This window comes from Ochlerotatus camptorhynchus, unplaced genomic scaffold, assembly GCF_037179485.1.
Source record: "Ochlerotatus camptorhynchus isolate MF236.1 unplaced genomic scaffold, CSIRO-AGI_Acam_v1.1 ptg000103l, whole genome shotgun sequence".
NCBI lineage: Eukaryota > Metazoa > Arthropoda > Insecta > Diptera > Culicidae > Ochlerotatus > Ochlerotatus camptorhynchus.
The window spans coordinates 572,882-591,574 of NW_027040593.1; the positions used below are offsets into that span (position 1 = coordinate 572,882).

General features: G+C 41.5%; 1 protein-coding gene across 1 annotated transcript; it reads right to left on the reverse strand.

Moving 5' to 3' along the window:
• Positions 1-7,683: 7,683 nt before the first annotated feature.
• On the reverse strand, positions 7,684-15,357 carry LOC135699158 (prostasin-like). The gene is made up of 2 exons (XM_065219384.1): positions 15,065-15,357; positions 7,684-9,345 (listed from the first exon to the last, which is right to left on the reverse strand). Exons 1-2 carry the CDS (start codon positions 15,318-15,320, stop codon positions 7,847-7,849), a joined length of 1,755 nt encoding a protein of 584 aa, XP_065075456.1. The 5' UTR covers positions 15,321-15,357; the 3' UTR covers positions 7,684-7,846.
• Between the last annotated feature and the right edge of the window lie 3,336 nt (positions 15,358-18,693).

Genomic DNA, 18,693 nt, shown 5'->3' on the forward strand with positions numbered 1-18,693 from the left:
ACCTGCTCCAGATTCATTTAACTGGAGCTGACGAGAACTGAAAACAGGCTCCGCATGCAAAACCCGCAAAACCAAGCGAGTTATTAACAAAAGAGAAAATCGATGAAGAGAATCGATCATCGCGTATACACCCTTATGCATGTTCACTGTCGATTTGTGATTGAGTTTAAATTTTCATTGTCGGAGTGGAAACTGGAAGTTATCAAACAGTATTTGCCGGCGCCGGTGGTGTAGTGGTAAGCATGACTGCTTTCTCACCCCAATGCGTCTGGGTTCAATCCCAGTCGAGGTCGATGCGATTTTTCTGAGGCATAAAAATCTCTGGTCACGTCTTCCTTCGGAAGGGAAGTAAAGCCGTTGGTCCATGTGTGTTTAAATAGGTGCGATATCCTACGCAGGTGTGGAAGCTGTGATTGCGAAACAGAGACCGACGTTAAATAAAAGAAAGAAGAAGAAGAAACAGTATTCAAACAAACTCAACCGTTCCACAAGATTCTGACTTGATGTCTATTTGAATAACTGACTACTTACAGGTGTGCAGAAACGAAGTCCTGCTCGATGGAGGAAGAAAATGCCACCGGCATCCTTTGGAATCCTCTCCAACTAAAGCAAACAAAGAACTCGAACGGACGGAAAGATGAACTACGGTCATGTAATCGACGCGTCGAGTATCATCCCTGCAAGAAATAAGCCGGTGAAGCCGGATTGGAATCTGGAAATCTGTGTTGCAAATTTCAAGCTGAACATTGTATTAGGTCCTAAGTAACATTGACAGATTCTCTTCGTCGACTTTCTCTTTGTATTGCCACGGTCATGTAAATATATATAATCTCAGGTGTTTTCGGCACGCAGATCGATAAAAGAAGCTTTTATCTAGCATCTAATATGACAAACACAACAAGAAACAGTTATGTGCTCAAGTTATTAACGAAAGAGAAAGTCGACGAAGAGAATCGATCAATGTTACTTAGGAACTAATGCAAAGTTCAGCTTGATTTATTAACTGCTTGCTTGTCCATAATCTGGTCAACAGTTTAGTGCTGATGCCACTGTGTTACCTGACTTATAACGAATATACGTTGTATACGAGTACCCCGCATACAACGTATAGTTGGTCTAATTTTACATTGCAAATGCTATGCAAAATTAGACGAGTCATACGTTGTATTCGGGGTACTCGCATACAACGTATATTCGTTATAAGTCAGGTAACACAGTAGTGGTTCAGATTGCTGATATATTAATATTTTAAAGTACGATTCATATATGCTTCGCATCTGCAGTTCGACTGTAGGCAGCACCCTGTAGTTGTAGTTGGTTCAACTGTACGCCCATAGGCTCTTGCGAGGCTCTTCTTCTTCTTCTTCTTCTTCGAATTTCAAGCTTATTGCATATCGCATATTAGCTTATAGCGTTCTAGATGCACTTCCACAGTTATTAATTGAGAGCCTTCGATGCCTGTACCATTTTTGTATTGGTATAATTGTGTGGCAAGTCCAATTATACTTCTATGCCCAGGGAAGTCGAGAAATTTTCCAACTCGAAAAATTCCTAGACCAGACCGGGAATTGAACCCAGCCACCTCCAGCATGGTCTTGCTTTGTAGCTGCGCCTTTACCGACTGAGCTAAGCAAGGCTCAAGCTAAACAGCAAATTGCTTAGGGCCGTCAAGCGGGAACCGTTGAGCGCACCGAAAATCACTCTGCAGCCAACCAAATCTTCAAAATTCAGTGTTCGGAAAATCATTCTCAAATCTCATTCATTCAGCCTTCTTGCGAGAATAAACTCGCATGCGAATGCGGCAAACGAAATTTACGCTTGATATTCTCATGCATATTGCTCTCACACTCAAAACACCGAAAAATCATTCCAACTTTAAACTCATAGAAACTAAATAGCCTGAATTTATAAAGAGACGACATCTTATCCATTTGACAGGTCTTCTGCTCGATTGGAATGACTTTTCATATGACTTTGACAGACAATGGATTGTTCCAATTTTGACATGTTGCCTCTTTATAAATTTAGGCTCTTTAATAAAAACCACTCAACGCAAAGGGTAGGTAACTGCGCACACCAATCTTGCAATCTTGAAAAAACCATGTAAATTTAAGTGCACTGAGAGACATATACGAGCGTCAAATTTGACATAAAATTGTGTCATAATAGACGCGAAAATAAGACTCAATCAAACGTACTTTTCGTCGAGTAACGATCTTTTGAGTCTCGTAGCACTTAATTTTACATGACATGTTTGTTTACATCTCTTCGTTTATGTCAAAGATGGATTCCGTCACGTGTAAAATTAGGTATTTCTAAGTGTGTGGGTCATCTTTTTTGTCAGTGTGCCGATTGTGCCGCTCATAGAGCAAGCTGCGTCTGTTTGTAAAATACCCATCCCGGCAACCTGGTATTTCTGACACCTTGAATGTTTTGGTTTGAAATCGCAAGGATAAATAGGATTGAGGATGATGTGGGAAGTGCTGGGTGTGCGAAATTTTGGTGTTTTGTGATCATAGGATAACAAAAGCTATGTGTTTTAGGGTTTTTTTTAATGCCCACAAAGGTAGACCAGAAACCCAGCCTTTCGTGATGTGAAAAGCAACGGTCTATCAACGGCTCAAAAGAGTTGGATCCGGTGGGGAACATTGTTGTAGACCGACTTTAGAGAATGATGAATATGAGCGTGCACAGGAATCTTGTTAAGAAGGGGCAATTTTTTTTCTATGGTGCATTTAATCTGGGGATGAGGAGTACTCCAAAGTGCGTGGGAGATGGTGCTGTCCACCCACCACTGTTTCCGTACGGTTTAATTTAGCTAATTTTATTTATTTTTTCTCCGGTGGTGGTTCGTCTTCTTCAATGCAAACTGCTTTCAGACAGCCAATGGAAATTGGCAATTTAATCCCATCGACGATTTCGATGATGAACCCTTGGGGCAAGACAGCTTTTGATCATGAGTAAAATCGGAGTTAATTTTGAGTAACTCTGAGTAACTCGCGTTGCTCAACATAAAATACACATAGCAACCGATACTGTCAAGCAAAGTAAAGCAACAACATTTTAAACGGTGCGCTAGCAATGCTTTACTGGGAAGACCTTTCAGCAATGAAAGGGCAATTGTACGTTCATACACAGGAACTACAGGCTGTCCCCGCAAAATCGATGGAAGATTTTTATGGTGACCTTACGGAACAGTTAGAGCTGTCTTGCTTTACTGCCATGCCGATGACGTTCTATTACAGGTGGATTTTGTACAATCTCTAGGAGGGTTCCAGTCAATCGCAAAGGGGATTTAAGATAGTGTTAGTAGAGATTCCGAGCAAGCCTAGGGGGAATTTCAAACAATCCCAGTTCGGTTTTCCAACAATATCAAAGGTAGCTTCAGAAAATCCAAAGAAGGAATATGAACTATCCCAGGGAGGATTCCGGACAATCACAGGAAGAATTTCAATCAATATTGAGGGGGATTCATGACTGTCCAGGGGGGATTCCATATAATCCAGTCAATCCAAAGGTAGATTCTGGACAATCCCAGTATTAAAAAATGGTATGTTATGGTTCCTACATCCTTTTGACGATCGCTTATTGACAAACTTCATATAAGTTTCAGAATAGAAATGAAGTTGGCCAGAACTAACCTATTTGGACCTGGGACTGCATTCAACAATGCTCTTTTTGTGTTAAATATCGATCAACACAACAACACCAGACGATGTAAATTAAACCTGATCCTGTTCAACCTTTTTCAACTCGTGTCTATTGATGTCTTTTTGCAGGAGTATCAGGGAAAACAACGAACGCTTCTGGAGAGAGTTGACCCTAACTCTGACATTTTCTAACTAAATATTCTCACAGATTTAAACCCCTCTTCCTTAATGAATGCAGGTAAATAAAATGTTGCTTATTACGAAAGAGTTTCCTCATTTCAGGCATGTAGTGCAACAAAATATGAAACCTGTTTGACCGATTTTGTGAGATTGAGTATTAATTTTCATGAGCTAAATTAATCTCCTGAAAACATTTGGCCAAATTCTTACTTCCTTAGTCTTGAAATCACACCATCTAATGTTTCCTACCCTGGCAATTTACCAGAATTATCATTTCCCGATTCCCATAAAACTAGTTTTACTTCCCGAGAAGCAGTTTATTTGTACGAAAACCATGTTAAACATATGTTATATTAAAAATGACCACACAACTTTTGGGAAAAATTGATAAAAATTTCCGGAGAAAGTTTGACGAATCTTTAGTGCGAAGTCAGGAAAGCTTCCTGGCGAAGAATCATTCAAACGAAATCGGTAGACGCTTCTAACACAATCTGTGGGAAACTTCCGGACGAAGTTATAAGAGACTTCCATGCAAATTTAGGGGAAGTTGCAAGAAACTTCCAGAAATTGTCGGAAAAATCTTCCGGGAGAAATCCTGACGAAGTTCAAGTTTTAATAAATAACTACCGTAAATTTCCCGATTTCCGGGAAGAGTCTTCAGCTATTTTAAGATTCCCCGGTAATTATAAATGGCTGGGATATGAAAACACTAACACCACCATATTACGAAAAACTTCAAAGACATTACACTTTAGCCATCCATCCTAGAAAGCAAAAAAGACCTAAACATCCCTTGGCTTGGACAAGAGCCATCTCACTTGGAGCTTTTAATGAAGGAAAACTAAATCTTGAAATCAAAACATTCTGTCAGACGGGGATTGTTTGAACATTATTTAATGAAAAATATTAGACTACTTTGTTTGTTTTTGAGTAAATATTGAGTAACTCAAATTTACTCACTGTAAATATATTAACTCTGTGTACAGTTGTCTTACCCCTAGGATGAACCGTCCCAAAGTACCGCCAGTCGGGGTGACAGAAAATTCAACATGTTTTAAAGATGATATAAAGGACAAACCCGAATTTATTGCAACGCACATAAACAGCTGTAACTATTTAACCACGGTAACAAATGAATTGAAATTTTCAGAGAAGCTTCTTAGACGATTTTTTAGTAAGACAACAATAGACCAAAGTTCAATGGCAAATAATACCACTTTTCAATTAGGGAATCCAAAAGCTGTAAAAGTTCATCCTCAGAATTCCTTGAGGTTCTTTTCGAAATTTTTAGAACTCTATGAGCTCTTTTGAAATTCTTCTCAGAAGTCCTCTGGAATTATTTTTAGAACTCTTCTTGACTTTTACTCAGAACACCTTGGAACTGAAATTCCCTTAGAGTTTCAGAAGAATTTCCTCAAAAAAAATATTCCCGCAATGAGCCAGAAATTATCGGTACTCCCTTGAAATTTTCCTCAAAATCCTTTTGGAATTTCACTCAAAATTCAATTTTTTTTCGGTATTCTTTTCGGAATTATCTTGGAACTATCTGCAGGATTCACCAGAAATTATACGCAGAATTTTCTTGGAATACTCTCCAGAAATCCTTTGGAACTGTCCTCAGAATCTCAGAATTCAATATCTTTGAGGTTCTTCTCGGATTTTTTTTAGAACTCTCCTAAGAGCTCTTTTGAAATTCTTCTCAGAAGTCCATTGGAATTATATTAAGAATTCTTTATGATTTTTTTCTCAGAACACCTTGGAACTGAATGAGCTTGAAATTATCCTCGGAATTTGCTTGAAATTTTGCTGAAAGTCCCTTGGGAATTTCACTCAAAATTTGATTTTCTCGGTATACTTTTTGAAATTATCTTGTAACTATCTGCAAAATGCACTAGAAATTATCCGCAGAATTTTCTTTGAATTCTCCCCAGAAATATTTTGGAACTGTCATAAGAATGGAATATCCGTGAGGTTCTTCTCGGAATATTTTAGAACTTTTTTTTTCTCATGACACCTTGGAACTAAAATTTCAGAAGTATTTCTTCTGCATTCTCCAGAAATTCTTCCCAGAATGAGCTTGAAATTATTCTCGGAATTCCCTTGAAAATTTTCTCAACATCCCAGTATTAATAAAAAATCCAATATCTCTAAAATTTATCCCAGAATCTTGTAACTTTTTAAGATTTTAAATCATAAACGCATGTAAAATGTTAAAGTCCGTGATCATTCCAAGTGAAAAATTTCCCTCGTTCCAGAATAATACGAATTTTTCTTAGACTAAGATCTAGAACAGATTCCAGGGCTACTTAGGAAGCTTCTCGGGTGTTTTTCCGACTTTTAATAGAACTTTCATCAAACTTCCTCAAGAAGAGCTTCTTTCTTCTTTCACTGGAACTTTCTTCAGCTTCCTTCAAGAGCTAGTTCGTTTGAACTAGAAATACTCCCTCTGAGTATTTCTAGTTTGAACTAGCTCTTGAAAGAAGTTGAAGAAAGTTCCAGTGAAAAAAGAAAGAAGTTCTTCTTGAGGAAGTTTCCCTGAAAATTCTGCTGGAAGTAAATTTCCGTTCTTAAAGGTTGAACACAAAATAGCACATTTTTTCAGTATTTTTTTAATGTCACTGTATCAAGCTAAGAATGTATAGGATCACAGTAGGCATCGATTGTCAGGATTAGTTCATTTGTTTACATCATCGCTTCACCGGAGTAAGCACGTTGCGATTCGATTCTGCACGCTCGAAACGAAAATCCCGGTCTATCCGCTCCTGGCAGTTTTCGATCAAATTCCTGGGCAGGAATTTTAGACCTGTATTTTAAAATCAAAAAGAAGTCAAAATTCCCCAAAAAGTTCCTTGCCTGGCCTGCAATATGCAGTTGTGGGCTGAAAAGCGAAACTTTCGTTACTTATGGGACCATGAACCAGTAAATTTACCAGGAGGACTGCCTACGGAAGAGACTACTGCCTTTTCTAAAGCAGCATGAGGTGGATTGCCTATTCTGCCACTACCCAAATTCTACCAAACAGTGGTACAGCGAAAATGGCGACACAGTGGTTCCCAAGGAGATGAATCTGGCCAATACTCCGGAACTAACGCCAATGGTAGAACTGCAATTGACCTGAAGGGTTTCAATGGAATTTGGCAACCAAACAAGTGGGAACAGGGCTCGTACAAAAGATGATGGACCGTGTATGAAGAAAAGTTCGAGCGGTGGCTTATGGGAAGAAGGAAGACTGAAACAATGGTCTTACAATAAGCATAATACCTACTCTACTATAGATAATGAAACGCATTTTAAGCTCCAACAAGATTTTCGTGTCCTTGGGAGCATCTTGTCCGTGGTAACAGTGATTTACAGAGAAATTAAAGGCATGGCTGTGCTTATGACAATTATCTGTTTTTTTCGCCATAATTTTTGATCGTGTGATCTCAAATTGTAACCAAATTCAGTTTAAAAAAATCACAAACAAACCATAGAAAAATATGGTGATATTAAAAATGCTGTACCCATCCTGCATGATGGAAAGCTCGAAAAAAATTGAAAATCGCGTAATAATAGAATTGAGTGTATTAAGATATTCCATTCACCTACTCAACGCTCCTGGTTTTGTCCTGAAATGCATTTATTAGGTTCTACGTGCTGACAAGACTTACTATAAACTATCCAATCTGTCCAATATCATCAGCCTCTTCGAGTTTAGCAATCGTAACACTATGACACTCAATCTAAAATGTAGATATCGGCTATTTAATGGTAGGTACTCACCTCTCGTCCAATCCCCGTTTGAATTAAGGAAACAATTTCAGTGACGCAAAATGCAACATAAAAAAATCACGACACCAGAAAAAAATTTGTCAAACCGACTCAAACCGGATGTATTTATTTCTAATCAGTATTATTAAGTTTCTTACCGATAAGACGTGTATAATCTCTTCTACATATTATATCTCGATATTAAGACAAAGGCATCTAGGTCCCTAATAAAAAAAGCTAAAACACACATACAAACTCCCCGAAGCTTACGGTTGAATATGATCCAAAATCCATCCAAGGTACGTTCCCACGTTGGTGTAGACATTCGGATAGTCCAGGTGGCATTTCTTCGGTCCGAAGGTAAGCAACCCGTGCAGCACGTACCGAGGGCTTCCGTTTACCGTTTGGACGGCTTGTAATGGCGCTGCGGCCACATCAAACACACAGTTCGCGGCACCGCCGCTGGTCGGATCCCGTTCAATACATATCTGCCTGAATGTCTTCTCCAGTGGAATGCGCTGCTCGCTGTACTTGCGCTGACAGGTTACCGATTCGACGACCTTAACCTCGGTCCGCTGCATTTGGGGTTGACTCTTGCTATTCTTCCAGCCGCTACGGATGAAGGTGGGGGGTTTGAAGCTGCGAAGTTCCTTCGACAATGGCAGACAGATGTGTTTGATGTTGTCCCGGGAGATATCCGCCTTGGAGTATACGCGTATCAGGGCAATAGCGTTGGCGAAACGTGGCTTGTTGTACTGTTGGTGGACGGTGATGGTTTCGATACTGAGGGTTTGGGTGGGTGGTGCACAGACACTGGAACCACCGATTTGACCACAGTCCTGACTGTTGGAAGTGTCGTAGTCACCCAGCCGAATCGAGGTCGGCCTGAGCTTGCCCGTATTGTAGACGCACTCGGCTGCCGTCACGAGATACTGTTCGCTAATGAGCATCGCATGGCAAAGGGTTTGCTTCTCACGGACTCCCTCCTGACTGTACTCGATCAGTCCAATCCAAGGATACGTGAGTAATACGGGTTTATCCGACTCTTCGGTGGACGGGAAGTTGTTTGCCCCGCAAATGTCCTGACTCAACAGATGCAACTTAGGATGGACGTCGGATTGTGCTGGAGCTTCAACGAAGGTTCCATTTAGCTGTTGAGCGATCCAGTTCACATACCGTGCAACGTCCATGAACACTACGTATTCGTATGGGTCGCATCTATTATTGTTACTGGCCTGGGACGGCGAAAACGACACAATACCCCGGACGTACCAGCGACCGCCGATCTCGAAGAACATTCCACCTCCACTGTCGCCATTGCAAGCATTCTTTCCGTCCCTCCTGCCAGCGCAGTACATATCGGCGGTCAATGCCAACCCAAACGTGCCTCGGTTGCTGTCGATGCAAACCTGATTGTCGACCACCGGAAGGTCCGCTTCGTTCAGCGTTTCCGAAGATGCCGCCGTTCCGGTCGCCCCGAACCCAACGATCGTACCCTGCCGATCCCGAATCAACAGCCGGTCATCGCCTTGATCCCACAGGCAAACCGGTTGGACAAAATCCGTAAATTCGATGTTCGTCGCCAGCACGATCAGGGCAACGTCGTGCTGGAGGTTACCGATCCGGAACCGTTTGTGCACCAGAATGCGGCTTGCTTCGTGTTCCTGGGCGCGGTCGTCTGCCACCATGAGCCGCTGACGGCCGACCTGTACGATCAGCTTCTCCGGATCGATGATGCCGGTGGTGAGTCGGACACAGTGGCCGGCTGGAAGAAGAGGATGGGAAGATATTTGGTGAGTTATGCTGATTCAGATTTAGGCCTGCTGTCTTAGCTGACTCATAACGAATATACGTGTTGTATCCGGGGGATCATGAACTCGTCTAATTTTGCATTGCAAATGCTATGTTAAACTAAGTAGACGAAGTGTACGGTGTATCCGGGGCCCGCGGGTACAACCTATATTCTTTATAGGTCAGGTAACACAGATGTTTAAAAAAGTAATGGATTTTATGTTTCTCGAATTTCAGGGTGTTTAGGATCGAAAGGAATGGAGACGAGAAGACGCCTGGAAACACGTCGCCGGGAGTTCACGATTGCATGATCATCTAAAGACCGGAAAGCTCGGGTGACGATTTCACAGCTGGCCGCGAAGCATCAACATCCGTTGAATTGAGATTCTATCTAAAGAGTTATCCTCAAAAGACAACGATGTGTTCCCAAGTAACACTGGTCTACCAAGAGTCTGCGACAGGAAGTTGAGAGAAGAATAAACAATAAAGAAAAAATGCTCATCATAGGGGTTTGACGGGGAGGGGATGTCGTTCAGGTCAAATTCCAGTGTTTTCACGTTTTCCCAGCGTTTTTCCTCAGATATTCTTGGCAGTCATTGGTTTGAATTGGTTATGGACATCAATGGAAAAACCACAGGACTTTATAGGGATGTCCATAGAAGTTCCTGTACTTCTGGGGGGTGTCGCTATGTCGATACGTTAACCTCAAATATTCCATCAAATCTGGACCTATCTACAGTTCTCTTAGCGCAATAGAATAGGGCTAATAGCAACAGATCAATGCAATTACATTCCATTGCTTGAGTCCGACATCAGGCACATTCCCATCATCAACGATCTGGTCATTATGTACCTATGTGTCTGCCATCATCCTTTTTTGAACAAGTTTTTCTCAAGAGATGGCCAAGTAAGGCCTTGCTCAATCCTAAAATTTGATTCGCGCCAGAGGGGGTTTCGGTGTGGTCAACGGTTCTCGCATGACGACACTAAGTAACTAGCTGTTCGGCAAGAGTCCATGCCAATGCAGATGAGCAACAACAACCACAGGGTCCTGCCTGCAGTAGATCTGCAGATCCGAAGCTTATCTGGATCACTCACAAACTATTTCCGAAGTATGACTGATCTGGAGTGGAGGGATATTTGATGGTTTTCATCGGTGGTACATTGGCCATTGGTTTGCATTGGTAGTACATTGCGGAAGACAATCAGCGACACGATAAGCGTATCTTCGAGTTAATGTATTTTTGAGTCGATCAGATGACCTGGTTCGAGGATGTTGTTTCTGGAGTGGGATTAAAAAACGTTCGCCCGTTCTGGTTTTGATTTTGTCGGGGAGCATTTAACCGGCAGCTGGAGGAAATTTCGTCCACCATCAATCAGGTTACACCTTCGTTTCTGGACACGTTCAAATGAGAATGCAGCTTAATGTTTGCCAGAAACTATAAGAAATTTTTAATGGTAACACAATCACAAAAGTCAGGGTTCAGTGTTGCCAAACTCATGGGACATTGACACCTTGATTGGTACACTTCGGCCTGCTTCGACACGTTCGGTACAACGCTTCGCACAGCTTTCGGCACAGCTAAAACTTGCACCACAGATTAGGCTGTGCAGAGTTGAATACCCCTTGGCTATTTATCAATTTTATGTAGATGAACGCGTCATTGGGACGGTACTAATGGATATTTTTGGTCGCTATTGAAAATTTAGTCTATTGATGAATTTATGCATGGGCCCAAAATAGGGGCATTTAAGCCGACATTACATCCATTTCCCCAACATTCTCAAATTCGACGGAGATAAATAATAGCGTCAATTGAAAAGGACGATACTTCAGCCCAATCAGCCCTACTGTGTTACCTGACTTATAACGAATATACGCTGTATACGAGTACCCCGAACACAACGTGTATGACTCGTCGAATTTTGCATAGCATTTGCAATGTAAAATTAGACGAACTATATGTTGTATTCGGGGTACTCGTTTACAACGTATACTCGTTATAAGTCAGGTAACACAGTAGCAGCTTTTGTTTAGGCCGCCCATGCAGCTTCTACGGTAACTTTCCCCTACTCGACAGTACTGCTTGTTAACGATGACACTGCCTTCGGTTCGAGGGTGATGACTCTATCTACGATGCAGAAAAGAAGAAAGATTTATGTCGATTTTGAAGATTTCCTGCAAAAAGATGAAGCACGATGCAAGTAGATGCGAGAAATGAAAGATGATTTTTCGAAGCTTGATGTGTGAGATTTTTTGAGCATTTAGAATTGGGTTTAAGAAATATATACCGATTTTTATACATCATCTGATAGAGCTTCGTTTTCTGAGCACAACGATATTTTTATCGATCCCGTAGACATTCATCTCGATTTTTAAATCAAGATTTAAATTTTTGATCGTTGACAGCTTTCACAAGGGGCGCTAGGATGGTGATTTTTGCTGATGTAATCGTACTTATTTAAAATAGCAGGCTTGATGGAGCCTCACTCGCCAGTTTGAAATGAGCCGAGCGTAGCATTTTTCTGAAGAGTAGAATGCCTACTGCCAAATCATTCCACTGAGCTTCAGAGCTTGTGAGCGAAGGGGGATAAAATTAGAGTGAGGTTTGTTGCCATTCATGTTCATGGTTTCTATCACACGCTCTCACTCTCACTCTGGGTGAACTCTGAGCTTCTTGCGTCGAACAAAAAAGTCATCCGGAGTCTCGAAAAGCGCCCCTCACGTCAAATCATCTTCTCGATGACGTTCACTCTCCCTCTCGAGGAGTTTTTGTTAACTTCTTCCATATTCCTGCCACCACTCACTCGGAGTGAGGGCTGGCTAAACTCGCAGGATATGAATGTTTTAAAACCTTCAGTGAGCTTGAGGAGTTTCAGCATGCCTGTAAAATAGTTCCAGTGTACCAACATTGATGAAATTTTGGAATTCGGTTCTATTTTTAATGCAGATACTGAATATGTATTTACCTCAATACCCCTAAATACCCCTAAACAACCCAATAAGGTGATCCAAGAGACGCTTCGCAGTGGAACTGACAGCTAGAAATCAAGAGTGTGTTAGTGATCTGGTGTTAATGTTCTACTGCGATCTGTCAAAAGCTCTTGGTAAACAAAAAAGTCAGCTGATCGCAACTGTCTCGTGAACAGCCTTATTGAGATTTAGATGTGTCGCCCCCTCGCTTCGGTTTGCGATCAAACGACTGTCACAATTTTGCTCACAAAAGCTAATAGGTCCTTTTCATTTATTGGTCGATAATTGTCTCATGCTTTCTTTTGCAATACAACTAATACTAACACCGAAGTATGTGATACTAATACGAACAAACTAAACCAACTGCTAGAGGAATCACTCCCCTACCTGATTGTGTTGATAGTTTCAGAGAATGAACTTTTATTCACGAAAAACTGGTGATTGAAGTCAATGTATACAAACACAATTACGCCCAAATCTCAAATACTACCGTTTTGGTTCCTGTAGCGAGGAATAGGGTATATGTGTGTTCATTGTGAATTCAATCTGTATGTCAGTTTCTTGTATGCAATATTGTCTTGTTTTGAATGTAAACATAATTAAATATGTAAGGCAAATGAAAGACCACTCCCAAACCAACGGTCCGATTAAATATTGTAACCCAGTCACACCAACAACACATAACACAGAACACATAACGGGAAGGAGTAAGGATGAAGGTGGGCGTTGGAAACAGGAGAAGGATATGGACAAGGGGTGGTGGAAAAGTGGGAGGGTGGTGGAAATGGGCTTAAGTCAAGGGGGAAGCTACTGGGTCAAACTGAAGAGAAGGTTCTCTTTCACTTCAGCCATTGCGCGAGATAGTTCGATCTGCCAAGTTTGTTATAAGTTTTGGAAAAAAATAGTGAAGAGTTACCCATCAATACCGGCTAATACCACCGAATACGGAGTCAGGACCCATTAATTACGGGCTAAAGCACGAGGGCGTCCGTTAACACGCCAACACCCATGTAGCAAGCGTCCATCGGTAATACACCGACGATCACGGGGAGACCACCGTCGATCACCCGACCCAGTGCAACATCCATCGTGCCACACAGTGACAACCATCGAGCACTGGCATCCGCCGCCGAAAAACCCCACCCGCTGCAGAATCCCGTCATCGCTGGCCAGCAATTGAGCAGTGCGCGGTCCCTAACCTCACTTTTTGGTTCCAATCATTTTGTCTCTGAGTAAAAGAGATGGCAACGAATGGGAGCCAAAACAAACCACCCAAAACTGTCCAAATTTACGAGTGAGAGAAGAGTGCAGCAAATCTTCGTGCACTGATCTATCTACACACCCACATTACAGACATAACAAGTGAGTGAGAGAATAAAGAGTAAAAGTGATAAAAAGGTGTTTTGTTCTTCTGATCAGTGTCGACAAGCCAGGAGCCGACCTTGAAGCTCTAGGGTTTCAAGCTCGAGCTAGCCAACAAAAGAGGCGAGTGTAGCCCACCCCAGACGATCTCCGTGGTTAAACCAGAGGTTAGGGGAATCCCTTTAAACTAGCCCATCTGGCTAACAATTAACACAAATCAGTCCGAACATAAGGGTTCTGAAGCATCTATGTTCGCTGTGGTTTATTTTGAGGCTCAAGGGAATGAATGTATACTTAATTTTAGTGCTTTATTCCCAATCGCCACTGGCGGCTCCACTGGCGGCCACTGGCGGCCCCCTTCCTCATTTGTCGTCAGTTTGACACTTTGTCCACAAATGTAGCAAGCAAATTTTGCCTGTCATATTAAATTGTCCACATTTAACAGCTTATACACCTGGAACCGTTAATGCTAATCTCTATCACAAATAGCCTTGACCTCAGAGTACCCGTTTCACCTTTCGAAACTCGAGTTCTAACGTGTTGTATAAAATATTATATAAAATACAACAGCCTTGGGCACTGTTGTTGGACCATTCCGCATTTAATCGACTCCATACTTGACGATCTACTTGAGGGGAAGGTTGAAAGTCTGTGTTGAAAGGCTACCCCAAATAGAGGTTGTAAATGTCATGAACATGTTATAAGGAAGAACGTCATGATATAAGTTTTCTCCACACAATGTATGATGGCACCTTTTCAGTAAAAATGTAATTTATCCACGAGGCAATTGCATTGATTTCGGGTTGTTCCACTGAAAATTTCTGTCAACGCATCAAGTGGGTTGTATATGCACAGATTCAAGAAACACACACACACACGCACACATTTTCTCTGCTCTGAAAGTTGATACATATTTCATTATCGTGAGAATTGATTCAATAATTTAAAATATTTGAAGGATCAGATAAGTTTTTTTAAAATAATAGTCATAGGTAGGGTAAGGTGGGGTAAAACGCGTCCCGGAGTAATATGACCAACATAATTTTTGTTCGTACTATTCAAAGACTAATTGATGATAGTGCTGCAGCTCTTCTAGTGATTCTGGGTGAAAACCCATTACATTTGTTTTGAAAACCACGTAAATATGAGCTGTTGGTCATGGCGCGTATTATTCCACCTTACCCTATAATAATTTAACTATTTCTGTAATAATTTTGATCGAAAAAATAAAGGGGAAAAAATTTCTCGATTTCGTCAGCCTAACATTTGAGAAGGGACTGACACTGTATTCTGGCGTTGGATGCAAATCTTTCTCCCTGAATGTGTGGTGTAACTCGCTTATAATCATTCCACTCACCGGTCAAAATGGTATTCTTGTCCAGTATACTGCCACCACACTTGTACTCTGGTGTTCCCGTTCCTACCCGGTGGAAGATCGCCGTGTGCCACGGCCAGTTGCCGATGGTTGCCGGCCGTCCCTCTACGATCAGGTTGACCGTTTTCTGATGTCGCTTTCCGCAGTTCTTCGGTAGATCCAGCTGGATCGTACCACTGAAGATGGCCAGTAGTACAAACCAAAACAGCACTGCTGCCTCCGTAGCCTTTTGGGTCATCTTGTTCTTTGATAAGAGTATTAACTAACTACACTACGCAATACACTTGCTCTCTGCAATGGGCAAAAATCGAACTGATCTACGCGAAGGTCTCCGATGGACTGTTGTTAACAGTGTTTACCGAGAAAGATTGAGAACCGGTCTCATCGGTAGGTATGGAGAATGAAACTTGTTGCATTTGCTTTGTTTACGTTGGGGACTTCCCCTCGTTGGTTGTTTTTCGACGCTGTTTGTTATCATAACGGCAGGTACCGGTTCGCGGTTTGAGACTGCCACGATCAGAAGGGATCGCGTTGTTTTACGATCGGCTCTTGAACTTGAAACCTGCAATGGAGAGAGATTTTTCCTCTCTCGTTCAAGCGATGCGACAGTGAGTCCCTCCCCCTAAGGGGCCGAGAGTAACGGCTTTACTTCCCTTCCGAAGGAATACGTTACCAGAGATTTTTTAACCTCAGAAAAATTCTAACGACATCGGCTGGGATTGATAGATACACTGGGGTGAGAAAGCAGGTTAGATAATAAAGTTAACTTCTTGATTGCTGCGTCATGTTTAACTAATACTTACCTAGTACAATAGATGTCACAATATTCGATAAGAAGAAAAAATGATGTTCTGTTAACTGCAGCGAGTATTCGGCTTCCCTTACGATTCGAAGCCACTGCAACCGAATTGGACACAACAAGCGCCAAATGAAGGATATCGGGGGATCTCACAGAATGCTATTGAATATTTCATGGTCAGCTGGTTCCGGAGTTATCATTCGGATTCGGTTAGTATGTACACAAACGAAGTGACAGACGACTAACTGGCGAAGAAACCCATTAAAATAATGTGGTTCACTGTAATAGAATTTTCTTGGAAACTTGTGCCATCATCCACCAGATGGGTTAGTTTTTTTGTTTTGATTTGAACAAAGTTGATTTTGTGTACAATGATTCTTTGACAGTGTGCAAAGAGTGTATCATTTTGTCATTTTTTTATGCATTTCAGTTTTGAGTAGAGTGAAAGAGATAGAACCAAAACATTCTAATACATTTGGTGAAAATGCTAGTACAATCCAGTAGTAGTGTTGCCATGTGGTACAATCCAGTAGTAGTGGTGTTGCCATGTGGTACACTGAAAAATAGAAATAGCAGGTTAGTCACCAAAGTTTTCGAGCCGCTCCGTCTGTCACTTCGTTTGTGGTATGTATCTCGACATCTCGTGATCTGAAATATGCAAAACTTATCATGTGACTTCTTAAGCGAACCCCACACGTATCAATATATTGACGCGAAGGGGAATTATTGACAATAATATTGATGATGTGAATTCAGAAATATTGTCAATCTCGATATATTGACGTCAACATAGAATGTATTGACAATACGATTATTGTCAATAAAAGCAACCGTGTAGGGTCCACTTTAAGCAAGCACCACACGGGCAAAAATATTGTCAATACCCAAAAGTATTGACAATCATATTGATACAAATATTGACGACGGAAATATTGATGAACATATTGACGCAAAATTAGTGCACCCCACACGACAATTGTTATTGACAATAATCGTATTGTCAATACATTCTATATTGATGTGAATACATCGATATTGGCAATATTTATGTATTCACATTATCAATATTATTGTCAATAGTGTTACATGCAAACGAAAAAGAGTTACAACCAGGATTAGGTTTTTAAAGTTGTAGTTTCATCTGAATACCTAACTAACCATATCGTGTCTCAGTGACATCGTCTCACTCTTAACCTACACTGATAGGCAAAATAAAGTGCCCACCCCATCATTTTTTGAATTTCTCTCATTTATTTGGTTCAAATTAAAGTAAATACACTGTAGTATTTTTTATATCTTATTCTTTATATTCTTTTTAAGTTTCACTTATAGAATACCAGATAAAAAGAAGAGACTGACTCGAAGAAAAAAAAATCAAAATGGGTGTAAAAAAGAACAGTGACAAAAAAAAGTGCCCACTGCATTTTAACTCCAGAAAACATAAAATAAAGTAAAAGAATACCAGCCTAATAGTTAATGTGTCCTCCTTTGGCCTTCAGGACCAGCTGCAGGCGCTTCGGCATGCTCTCCACTAGATTCTTCAGGTGCTGTGGATCTAGTTCTTCCCAGGCGCGCTCCAGGGCTTCAAAATAGTTATTTTTATTGGTAACACCAGTTTTGTCAACCCTGGCATCGAGAATCGCCCACAAATTCTCGATGGGGTTGAGGTCCGGGCTTTGTGGAGGCCATTCCAGTGGTTTAATTCGACATGACCGGAAGAAAGACTTAGTCTTCTTGGCAGTATGCTTCGGATCGTTGTCCTGCTGGAATACGAATTTCTCCTCAAGGCCCGTCTGGATCAGCGAAACTTCCAGATTTTCCCGCAGGATGTCGATGTAGGAATCTGCCGTCATTATCCCGTCGATTTTCACCAGGCTTCCCACTCCACCCCACGAAAAGCACCCCCAGACCATCACATTTCCTCCTCCATGCTTCACCGTGCCTTGTATGTGGCGCTCCTGAAGCTCCTCACCCGATCTACACCACACACGAACCCGTCGCTTCCGGTTGAACAGTTCGAATTTTGATTCGTCCGTCCAGAGAACCGTTTTCCAGAACTCTAGGGGCTTATCAGCATGCTCCTTAGCAAACTTAAGCCGTTTGACTTTGTTTGCCTTGCTGATAAATGGGCGCTTCCGAGCAACTTTGCTGTTCAACCCCTGTGCTACGAGACGGCGACGAACAGTTCGACTGGAAACTGTTAGCTGAAGAGCCTCCTGGATCTCGCGGACAGTTACCTTCGGGTTCTTCTTCACTTCACGCATGATCTTGGTGTCCGTTCTCGCATCCGTTTTGCGCATCCTGCCTCTGCCAGGGCGATCCACCACTGATCCGAACGATTTCATTTTCTGCAGAATTTTCCCGACCGCTGTTTTGCTGATATTGTACTTCCTAGCGACAGACCGGTGCGATTCACCGTTTTGCACATCACGAACAACCAATTTTCGGATACACACGGGAATTGCTTTCGAAATCACTACGTCCTCCATTTTTTTCAACTGATTCAAATGCGATCACGTGTACAAATGCACCAGTTCCACCCGTTTGCTTCAATACATGTCAAACTTTCAAAACAAAAACAATCGAGGGGTTTTCCGATGGAAACTTATCGAAAACATACCGATTTTTGAAGTGGGCACTTTTTTTTGTCACTGTTTTCTTTTTCAATCCAAATTGATTTTCTTTTACTTCAAGTAAAACTTTATATTTTCAGTATTCCATAGGTGTAACTTTAAAAGAATAATAAAGGTAAGACATCGAAACAGACTACGGTGTGTTTATTTGAATTTGAACCAAATAAATGAGAGAAATT